General features: G+C 40.4%; 1 protein-coding gene across 2 annotated transcripts in view; it reads left to right on the forward strand.

The window, feature by feature from the left end:
- The window catches only part of poc1bl (POC1 centriolar protein homolog B (Chlamydomonas), like), a 40,120-nt gene extending 39,034 nt beyond the window's left edge, over positions 1–1,086 (forward strand). For both annotated transcript variants that reach the window (XM_059972540.1, XM_059972539.1), the window contains exon 12: positions 272–1,086. In XM_059972540.1, the coding sequence (XP_059828523.1) occupies positions 272–400 (129 nt within the window). In that variant the 3' untranslated portion in view covers positions 401–1,086. The remainder of the gene's footprint in view (positions 1–271) is intronic.
- The last annotated feature ends 11,187 nt before the right edge of the window (positions 1,087–12,273 follow it).

Raw genomic sequence — 12,273 nt, forward strand, 5'->3', positions numbered from 1 at the left:
TATTTTCCTCTATTGACGGATATCTTTATATTCCGTTACATATAGTATCCTGTGAAAAGTAATTATGAATTATGAAATAAGTAATTATGAGCAATTTATGAATGTTTTTTTGTGTGATTGAACACTTCATGTTCCAAAAAGCCACTCTGTGAGGGGGTGGGGGTTAGAATATTTGAACTGTCCCTTCATTTTTCAGGAGATAATGCTGAGTCTGCTTTGGCATTGCTACTGCTTGCAAATGCAGTGATTAAAGATTGTTTTCCGTTTGCAGGATGGAACAATCTTCCACCCCAAATCTAACAAATGCATTAGTGCTTATCGAACAGCTGAAGGAAGGATGGATGTTGAAATGAAACTTTGCAATTCACAAGACAGTCATCAAATCTGGCATTTTGAATAGAACCATCAGCCACAATTTTGTAGAGTAAACTCTTGTGATGCTTTGACTTTGTCTGTCAAAGTGCTGAATTAGTGCTGAAGTTAATATTTAACACACACAAGCTAAATGCAAATTGTATCACATCACTACTGTGCCTTACAAAGTGTATGAATGATATCGTGGTGGGGAGGTTAGGGTGGATGTAGACATTTTTTGACTTTGAATGTTAGTCATTCTGCATGTTTGTTTTTTTTAACTCCTGAATCTTGGCTTCAGTGTATGAGATTTTATTTTTTCCTCTCTTCCCTCGCCACTAATCAAAATGTTTTGTGAACATGAATGAGTCTATGTTGCTATGTAATTTGTAAAATCTGGCATGATTTGCTTTATTTTAAAAAAGGGAAAAAAGATTGCAGGCTTCAATCAAGATCTAATGAAACAATTTCACTGTTTCAGAATGTAAAGAGAAAATTTAGCTAGAATTTCTACTGAAATTATAAAATGTGATTTGGCACACATTATGAAAATGTTAAAAAGGGTTGTGTGGTTTGATAAGCACTTACAATGCAGGAGCAAAGGGACAGAATATCTAATGCAGATTAAAAGGCATGAAATTAACTACTGTATTAAAATTTTGTAAGAATAAATTATCATTGTTTTACAAATGAATAAACCTTTGTGTTGATTATCAGTTTGAAGATTGAGAAACAGTGACTAATTTTTTTTAAGAAATCCAAGGTATTTTAACAATAATGGTCTTGCATAAAACTGTACATTTTCTAAATACCATCAAAATATGTTGTTATCAACCAGCCTTCTTCACAAGGGTGTGAATCCAGAAAAAAATCAATAGTTTGCTTTATTTTTGTCTGCTGGTTATCAGTTGAACATAGTTGATAATTAAATCGGTGTCACTGTGTGAACAATATTGAGTTGAGCATTCAGTACATGATGACAGATGAGAAGAATTTGTTTATTCTTCTCATCTTCTCACGTGAATATCAAGTTCACATTTATTGTCATTTGGCTGTACATATATACAACTAAATGAGCCAATATTCCTCTGGATCACAGTGCACCCACAATATATAGTGCACATCGCACGTGCGCGCGCACCCACAGACACACACTTATCACAATAAGTTAACAAAATATAATACAAATGCATGTGAAGTGTGCAGCACAGGTATACAGAAAACAGTGCAATTTTGCATATTGATAATGTGGAATAGTGCAAGTTGGGTTCACTGGTTCATTGCAAGACCGACAGCAGGGGAGCTGTCTGGCCTTGGCTGCAGTGCAGACCAGGGCCTCTTGCTGCAGGGTCACAGGTTGCAGCTGCCCATGGGAAGAGACACTGGAGGCAGTATTGCATAGCATCCATGCCAGGTTGGGGCTGGCCCCTCCCATTCGTGCTGCTCTCCAGTGTGCGCTCGAGAAAATACGAGCTCAATTGCTCTATCTGCGGCTGCACTTTTGTTTAGCATGTGATGACTGAACTGTGCGGGCTTCTTCTTGCCAACAACATATCATGCACCATCAATCTGCAGGACAAGGCAATCAGGCACATGGGTTTTTTTTTGTGTGACTGTATGTTTACTGCTACCTTGTATGTGCCATGCGCTGGGTATGACTATTGGTACTGTGTTTTGCACCTTGGCCCTAGACGAGCACCGTTTTGTTTACTGTATCTGTGGATATTCATGTATGATTGAGTGACAATTGAACTTGATGCTTCTGTACCTCCTCCCTGACAGTAGTAGGTCAGAGAAATAGTGGGATGGGTGGTAGGGATACTCAACAATACTTTGAGCCCTTCGTATACAACACTCCTGGTAAATGTCACAAATACAGAGGAGGATGGAAAAGCAGATACATATATGGACTTGGGTCACTGATGTTAGAACAAGCTTGAGAGCTCAGTGACCTTCTCCAGATCCCATAACTGAGTACAGAACTGTAGGGAACAATGTTATCATCCTCCTGTGTGGAAAAACAACTGTTTACTCTCCTGTAACATAGAAATATAGAAAAACTACAGCACAATACAGGTCCTTCGGCCCACAATGTTGTACCAAATATGTACTTTCTTTAGAAAATTCCCTAAGGTTACCCATAGCTCTCTATTTTTCTAAGCTCCATGAACCGATCCAAGAGTCTCTTAAAAGACTCTATTGTATTTGCTTCCATCACAGTTGCCAGCAGCCCATTCCACACACTCACCGCTCTGTGTGTAAAAAAAAAAAAAAAAAAAAAAATACTAATCCCTAACTTCTCCTCTGTACCTACTTCCAAGCACCTTAAAACTGTACCCTCTCGTGCTAGCCATTTCAGCTCTGGGAAAAAGCCTCTGATTATCCACACGATTGATGCCTCTCATCATCTTATACACCTCTATCAGGTCACCTCTCATCCTCCGTCGCTCCAAGGAGAAAAGGCCGAGTTCACTTAACCTATTCTCATAAGACATAATCCACAATCCAGGCATCACCCTTGTAAATCTCCTCTGCACCCTTTCTATGGTTTCCACATCCTTCCTGTAGTGAGATGACCAGAACTAAGGACAGTACTCCAAGTGGGGTCTGACCAAGGTCCTATATAGCTGTAACATTACCTCTTGGCTCTTCAACTCAATCCCATGGTTGATGAAGTCCAATGCCTTCTTAACTACAGAGTCAACCTGCGCAGCAGCTTTGAGTGTCTTATGGACACGGACACTAAGATCCCTCTGAACTAATTTCATATCCATTTTGCCATTGTTCCTTTTGCTGCCCTGTTTATTATATCACTATTCAGCATCTAAAAGTCCATCAGTTATCCCTTTGCTCATTTCAGAAATAACAATGATCAAGTTAAGCTTTACACATTTGTGCTAGTTTTCCGTTTTTATTCCCCCAGTCTAGTCCACTATTAATTTTATACTCATTATTATTTCCAGCAGTTATATCATCATCCAGCTTAAAATGGCTGGGGGGAGTTCACCAAGTTTCTCCTCGTATCATTTTAAACCAGGATGCATTATTTCTTCAGTTTCTGGCTTCCCTTTTGTTTCTGAGGAGTACTGGAAGATTGCAGGTAGATTTTCTGCAGTTTCTTCCCTCTGGACCATATGACACTTACTTTCATCACAAATTTTCTTTCTTGCAGCTCCTTATTTTATTAGCCTGATCAGAAACTCCACTATCTTCCTTGATACTCACATAAAGTACTTGTGTGATATCTCTATTATGCGCTCGTCTTCCCCTCCCACCCCCCGGGGCATAATAGAGATATTATAGAAGTATCTTTGTTTTTTTTTTAATTGGCCATATTTTTAGTGCATTTTTTCTAATTAATTAGAAGAGCATGCTTTAAAGTTCCCTGTTATTTAAGATGCTTTTTATTTACTTGTAATAATGCAGGGAACCTGAGCTTTAGGCCCCCTGGGGTTAATGTAGCCAGTCTGTAGTCAAACCACCTCTCTAAAGGCAGCCCACTGTTCACAAACAATTTTGCCTGGTAATTTTTAAATTCTAATTTACTGTGCCCAAATCCATTTTCATGTGTGTATTGACACCGGAACCTCTATGGTTTTTTAACTCTGCCCATAAGCATCCTGTCCTTAAATCCACAACAGTGGTAGGGAACATGTTAAGTCTATTACAGAACATGTGAATATCAAACGGATTACATAAGGTCAATATGAACTTATGAAAGTAAAGTAGGGTGCATTTGGATTTTCAGAAGGCTTTTGACAAAGTTGAACATAAGTGCTGAGTGTATAAAATCAAAGCACATTATTTGTGCTTAGTATACCGATAGATATTTGGAACTGGTTCAGCATATAGGAACCAAGTGGGAATAAATGGGTCTTCTTTGGGGTGGCATAGGGTACTACAGAGACTGGTGCACAGAAAACATGTTCACAATATACAGTGTATCTATGTTTTGGGTGAAGGAACTTCCTTTTTCGGTGCCAGGGACAGAAGTGAGCTTAGCAGCTATTATTAAGGAGAAGGTGCTTGGGAAGCTGAGGGCTCTGAAGGTAGGTTTGTCACCTGGACAGATGGACCAATATTCTGAAAGAAGGAGGCATTGTGGAGGCATTAGTAGTGATCTTTCAAGAATGACTAGATACTAGAATGCTTCCAGAGGACTGAAAAAATGCAGATGAAATACTCCACTCCTTAAGAAGGGAGGGAGGCAAAAGAAAGGAAATTATAGGCCAGATAGGCTGACTTCAGTGGATGGGAAGATGTTAGAGTCCATTATTAATGATGAGGTTTCAGGTCACTTGGAAGCACATGATAAAATATGCTGAAATCAGCCTGGTTTCCTTAAGGGAAAATCTTGCTTGTCAAATCTATTTGAATTCTCTGAGGAAATAACTGGCAGGATAGACAAAGGAGAGTCTGCAGATGTTTACTTGGATTTTCAGAAGGTCTTTGATGAGGTGCGTCACTTAAGGCTGCAAAACAAGAGTCCAAGAATTACAGGTAAGGCACTAGTGTCAATAGAAGATTGGCTGACTGGCAGAAGACAGAGTGGGAATAAAGGGGACCTTATCTGGTTGGCTGCTGGTGCCTAGTGGTGACAATGTTGAGACCGCTTCTTTTCATATTATACGTCAACGAGTTAGATGATGAATAGATGGCTTTGTAGTCAAGTTTGCTGAAGATATAGATGGAAGGTCAGATAGTGTTGAAGAAGCAACGAATCTACAGTAGGACTTAGACAGTTTAGGAGAATGGACAAGTGGCAGATGGAAAATAGTGTAGGGAAGTGTATGGTCATGCACTTTGATAGAAGGAATAAAATGTATATTAGTTTCTAAACAGGAAGAAAATTCAGAAATCAGAGATGCAAAAGGTCTTGGGAGTCCTCATGCAAGACTCCATAAAGGTTAACTTGCAGGTTCAGTCAATAGTAAGGAGGGCAAATGTAATGATCACAGTCATTTCAAGACGACTAGAATATAAAAGCAAGGATGGAATGTTGAGGCTTTCTGACTCCATGGAGTCGGAGTCGGAGGAAGTGTATTGGCATAATAGTGAATTGGTTAACCAGTAGAAGGCAGATAGTTGGTATAAATAGATGTTTCTCCAGTCGGCGGTGTGGAGGATCAGAGGGATCTTGGGGTCTGAGTCCATAGGACACTCAATGCTACTGCGCAGGTTGACTCTGTGGTTAAGAAGGCATGTGGTGAATTGGCCTTGATCAATTGTGGGATTGAGTTTAGGAGCCGAGAGGTAATGTTACAGCTGTATAGGACCCTGGTCAGTCCCCACTTGGAATACTGAGCTCAGTTCTGGTCACCTTACTACAGGAAGGATGTGGAAACCATAGAAGGAGTGCAGAGGAGATTTACAAGGATGTTGCCTGGATTGGGGAGCATGCCTTATGAGAAATAGGTTGAGTGAACACGGCCTTTTCTCCTCGGATGGGAGGTGACCTGATAGAGGTGTATAAGATGATGAGAGGCATCAATCACATGGATCGTCAGAGGCATTTTCCCCAAGGCTGAAATGGCTAGCATGAGAGGGCAGAGTTTTAAGGTGCTTGGAAGTAGTACAGAGGAGATGTCAGGGCTAAGTTTTTTTACGCAGAGAGTGGTGAGTGCATGGAATGGGTGCCAGCAATAGTGGTGGAGGCAGATACAATAGGGTCTTTTTAGAGACTCCTGGACAGGTACATGGAGCTCAGAAAAATAGAGGGCTATGGGTAACCCTAGGAAATTTCTAAGGTAATGAAATGTTCAGCACAGCTTTGTGGGCCGAAGGGCCTGTATTGTGCTGTAGGTTTTCTATGTTCTGTAAAATATATTTGGATTAGTTTTCCATGGAACAGAGCAGATGGAAAGCCTAACTGAAGTACACAAAATTATGAGTGACTAAGAAGGGGGTCTATAATAAGTATCTTTTCCCCATGCAGAGCTGTCTAAGACAAGAGAGCACAGGTTTAAGGTGAGGAGAAAAAGTTTAGAGCAGATTTGGTGAATTTGTTTCTCATTCAGAGAGTGGTTTCAATCTGGACGCATTGTCTGAGAAGGTGGTGAAGACAGGTACTTGTACAACATTTAAGAAACATGTATATCTCATCCGTTTTGCCCAGGGATTCTACTGTTTTATGAACAGTAATAATCATATTTTAATTTGTGTTTACTGTCTTGTTAATACTTAATATTTGTACTTTGTGTATTTGTTGAGTAAATAAACTTCTATAGTTTTGTTAACAAAAAAGGACTTTCTTGTGTCTATTGTTGCACCAGTGCAGTGAAATGACTCAGAAAATAACCTTATCAGGATCGTCCGTAGGCCGAGGCCTAGAATCCTCCTCTTCCATCTCACATTTCTTCTTCAAAGATCACCCACTAGACCATCTTTAGAATGAAAATTTCCCTCCATTGTTCTACCAATAGAGTTTGTTTGCTCCCATAAGTCCCATGTGGCATGTAAGGGGAAGGTAGGGGAAGTAATTTGGGAGGGAGAGGCTGATGTCACAGCCCAAGTTGGGCGAGTCCATTCAATGCTTGGAAAATGCACTTTACGCTCCTCAACAGCCTACCGTCCTCCCCTCTGTGTAATACAACACTCACCAATTATCAGCCTACCGTCCTCCCCTGTGTAATACAATACTCACCAATTATCAGCCTACCGTCCTTCCCTCTGTGTAATACAACACTCACCAATTATCAGCCTACCGTCCTCCCCTCTGTGTAATTCAGTACTCACCAATTATCAGTCTACCGTCCTTCCCTCTGTGTAATACAACACTCACCAATTATCAGTCTACCGTCCTCCCCTCTGTGTAATACAACACTCACCAATTATCAGCCTACCGTCCTCCCCTGTGTAATACAATACTCACCAATTATCAGCCTACCGTCCTTCCCTCTGTGTAATACAACACTCACCAATTATCAGCCTACCATCCTCCCCTCTGTGTAATTCAGTACTCACCAATTATCAGTCTACTGTCCTTCCCTCTGTGTAATACAACACTCACCAATTATCAGCCTACCGTCCTCCCCTCTGTGTAATACAACACTCACCAATTATCAGCCTACCGTCCTCTCCTCTGTGTAATACAGCACTCACCAATTATCAGCCTACCGTCCTCCCCTCTGTGTAATACAACACTCACCAATTATCAGCCTACCATCCTCTCCTCTGTGTAATACAGCACTCACCAATTATCAGCCTACCGTCCTCCCCTCTGTGTAATACAACACTCACCAATTATCAGCCTACCGTCCTTCCCTCTGTGTAATACAACACTCACCAATTATCAGCCTACCGTCCTCCCCTCTGTGTAATACACTCACCAATTATCAGCCTACCGTCCTCCCCTCCATGCAACACTCACCAATTATCAGCCTACCTTCCTCCCCTCTGTGTAATACAACACTCACCAATTATCAGCCTACCGTCCTCCCCTGTGTAATACAACACTCACCAATAATCAGCCTACCGTCCTCCCCTCCATGCAACACAGCATTCACCAATTATCAGCCTACTGTCCTCCCCTCTGTGTAATACAGCACTCACCAATTATCAGCCTACCGTCCTCCCCTCTGTGTAATACAGTACTCACCAATTATCAATAGACTTTCCCATCTCGTGTTAAAAACTGAGAATGGACTCAAGGAAATTAACACGGTCCTACTGTGCACTGCCATATTGGGCTGTGAGACCTCTATCGAGATTGCCAAAGGGGCTGCTTGATCACTGCCCACCACTGCAAGCGCTAACATCGCACTTTGCGTGAAGTTCAAAAACGATGTTTAGTAGCTTAATTCACAATTATCTTGTGGAACCCTTAGTGACCTCTCACAGTACCCCGGTTGAGAAACTCTGATGAACACTTAAATTGCAAAGTCTTTTAAGGCTATGGACCAAATGGGGTGACAAGGGATTATACTTGATGGTAAACATGTACATGGTAGGCCAAAGGGCCTGTGTCTATGCCTTGTAAGTCTATTTCTCACTTAGAGGGAAATAGACTGTGTAGAGTAAGTAATACATCTATAATAATGAATGAATAACAATGAGGTGGATGAATAGATGAGATAGTCATTAAGAGAGGGTGAATTTCTTATTTGTAATTATCTTGAGTATTTGAAATCAGGGTATGCAGAACATTTATATATCTAGCAAATCCTTGGACATACAGACTGCAGTTTGATTAAATGGTACTGAAAGGAACAGCAACAGGAATATTTCTATCTTAGTTTAAAAGAGCAGATTTAAAATCTCTCATTAAATTTCAAATTTAGGAAAGGAGATGGGTTTTCATGAAAATAAGCGGGGCCACAGGGAACTAGTTCCAGGTGGAAGCTGAATTGTGTCTGTCACAGGTGCCTGTGATTTTGCACATGGATGATAAATTACTCTCAGCATTCTGTGCAATGTTCGCTTCTTAACGAGACTTTAATCATGGTTGATTGATTGCATCATCCTCTGGAACCACGTAAGGTGGTTTAACAATTATGAATTTCTCAATTACTTTATTCAGGCAAGGGATCTGGACTCCGGATGAACTGGAATCAGTGACAGTTTCAAACATCTGAATGGTTTAATAAAGAAAAACTTGTTTCATTCAATTTCTTTAACAAACTCCAAGAAATATTTTTAAAAAGAGGTTTTATGAAGTCTAACTGTAATTTAATCCAACCATACAGTTTTGCCTCCAAACATTGATCTAACTACATCTTATTTTCCATGCACCATAAGTAACTGGAGAATTTGATGCCCATTCCATTTAATCTCTGGTGTCCAATATATCACAGTTAGTCATCATTAAATGAGAGATCCTTAAGCCATATCACTTACCAGAGGGTGGGAAGTTCCTTTATTACAGAAGAGAATTCTTGTGATGTACTTAAAGGAGCAGTGAAAGCATCATACTTCTCTTCATGACAATGCTTCCTCCCCTTTCATAAATGCTAACACTCCCTTCCTTAAAACTTTACACTTGGCATCTTAAAGTGGCTGTTAAGAATTTATGAAGGTTTTAGGCAGAGTTGGCAGCAAACAATAACATCTTTTTATGGGCAGTAAAGTCACTATCCAGAGAATACAGATTAAGAGCAGCACTCTATTGTACTTACATTGTCTACAAACCAATGGCATAAAAACTCAGTTTTCCAATTTAAGTGAATCTTTATCTGCTGTGTTTATCCCACTGCTTCCTTCTGATCCAGATCAGGTCCTCCCATCCTGATTCTCTTTCCCTTAACTCTTAACCATAGACCCTTTCAAACCCATCACGCATTTTTATTTCACCTCCCCCTCCCGTTATTTAATCATCTGCTATCCTGAGGCTTACATCCAACATATCGTACTATCTGCCCTTTATACTGTGTCTCCCTGAATGATTCCCATTATCACTTCATGAGACTGCAGCAGCTGCAGCCTTTTTGTTCCTATTTATCATCTTCCCGTTCCCCAACCTGGTTCCATCTGTTTTATTTTGTCTGCTTCCTCCTATCATCCACCAGTGTCTATCTCCCAAATGCACTCTTTCCCTCCGATAACCACCCATCATCTTTCACGCCTTCATAAGATTGTAAGAAATTAGACCAGAATTAGACCATTTGGCCCCCATTTCGTCATGGCTGATCCATTATTTTCCTCAGCCCCAATCTCCTGCCTTCTCCCCGTATACCTTTGTGCCTTGACCAATCAAGAATCTATCAACCTCTGCCTTAAATATCTGTAAAGATTTGGCCCCCATAGCTGCCTGTGGCAACGAATTCCACAGATTCTCCATTCTCTGGCTAAAAAAATTCCTCACATCTCTGCTCCAAAAGAACACCCCTCTATTCTGAGGCTGTGTCTTCTGGTTCTAGACTACCATAGGAAACACCCTTGATCAAGATCTTTCACCATTTGACAGGTCGCAATGAGGTCACCCCTCATTCTTCTGAATTCCAGTCGATACAGGCTCAGAGCTATCAAACACTCTTCATATGACAAGCTGATCAATCTTGAAATCATTTTTATGAACCTCCTTTGAACCATCTCCAGTGTCAGCACATCCTTTCTAAGATAAGGGGCCCAAAATTGCCCACAATACTCCCAGAGAGGCCTCACCACTTGCTTTATAAAGTCTCAACATTGCATCATTGCTTTTATAGTCTTGTCCTCTTGAAATGAATGCTAACAGAGCGGTAGATGGACAAGCAGTTTTGAGAAAGTAGAGAGGCTACAGAAGGCTTAGATAGATTAGAAGAATAGGCAAAGAAATGGCAGATGGAATACAGTGTTAGGAAGTGTATGGCCATGCACTTTAGTAGAAGAAATAAAAGGGTTGATTATTTTCTAACTGGTGAGAAAATTCAAAAAAAGGCACAAAGGGACTTGGGAGTCCTTGTGCAGGATTTCCTTCAGGTTAATTTTCAGGTTGAGTCTCTGGTGTGAAGGCAAATGCAATGTTAGCATTCATTTCAAGAGGACTAGGATATAAAAGCAAGGATGTAATGTTGAGACTTTATAAAGCATTGGTGAGGCTTTATTGTGGGAAGTTTTGGGCCCCTTATCTTAGAAAGGATGTGCTAAAACTGGACAGGGTTCAAAGGAGGTTCACAAAAATGATTCCAGGCTTGAAAGGCTTGTCATATAAGCATTTGATGACTCTAGGCCTGTATTCACTTGAATTCAGAAGAATGAGAGGTGACCTCATTGAATAGTGAAAGGCCTCAGTCAAGTGGATTTGGAAAGCATGTTTCCTTTGGTAGGAGAGTCTAAGACCAGAGGACTCAGACTCAGAATAGAGGGACATCCTTTTACGTACAGAGGTGCTGAGAAATTTCTTTAACCAGAGAGTGGGGAATCTGTGGCGGTAGAGGCCAAGTCTTTATGTATATATAAGGCAGAGTTTGTTAGATTCTTGATTGATCAGGGCATGAAGGGATATGGGAAGAATGCAGGAGATTGAGACTGAGAGGAAAATTGGATCAGCCATGATGAAATATTGGAGCAGACTCGATGAGTCAAATGACCTAATTCTGCTCCTATATCTTTTGGTTTTATAGTTAAACACAATTGCAAGATTTAAGAGACATTTAGACGGGCACATGAACAGGCAGAGTATGGAAAAATGAGGATGATGTGCAGCCAGGTGGGTATAGTTTAAATTGGCCTCATCGTTGTCAAAGAATTCATGGGCTAAATAGCCTGTTTCTATGATTTACTATGTTCCATTTTCTAGGTTAAATCAAGAGAGTGCAATTCTGACTAATACTGTCTGAAATATTAAATAGCTAAATATTTCATTCTAGCTCAGAAGGTTTAGAGAAACATTCATTATGGTGGAACCAAACAACATATCGTTGTTTGCTTATCAATGAGTACCCATTGTTAAATATATTGACATTTTTTATTAAGTAAGTTGATTTGGGCTAGTACATGAGTTAACTATGGAATGTAAATATGTTATCAAGAACAACTGATACCCCTATACACAAGAGAGTATCCATGTTGAACTCAGATTTATAAGTGTGACTGACCCAGCTATGCCATATATAACCTGATATGTACTGTTAGATTCCCAAGAAATAAACAGTCCAGCTTAGAACATAAGAAATAAGAGCAGGAGTAGGCCATCCGGCCCATTGAGCCTGCCCCGCATTTCAATAAGGTCATGGCTGATCTGTTCGTAAACTCAGCTCCATCTACCTGCCTTTTCCCCATAACCCTTAATTCCCTTACTATGTAAAAGTCTATCTAACTGTACCTTAGATATATTTAGTGCTTCCCTGGGCAGAGAATTCCACAGATACAACAGTCTTTGGGAAAAACAGTTTCTCCACATCTCCATCCTAAATCTTCTCCCCTGAATCTTGAGGCAATGTCCCCTAGTTCTAGTCTCACCTACTGATGGAAACAACTTTCCTACTTCTATCTTATCTATCC

Source organism: Hypanus sabinus, chromosome 6, assembly GCF_030144855.1.
Source record: "Hypanus sabinus isolate sHypSab1 chromosome 6, sHypSab1.hap1, whole genome shotgun sequence".
Lineage (NCBI taxonomy): Eukaryota > Metazoa > Chordata > Chondrichthyes > Myliobatiformes > Dasyatidae > Hypanus > Hypanus sabinus.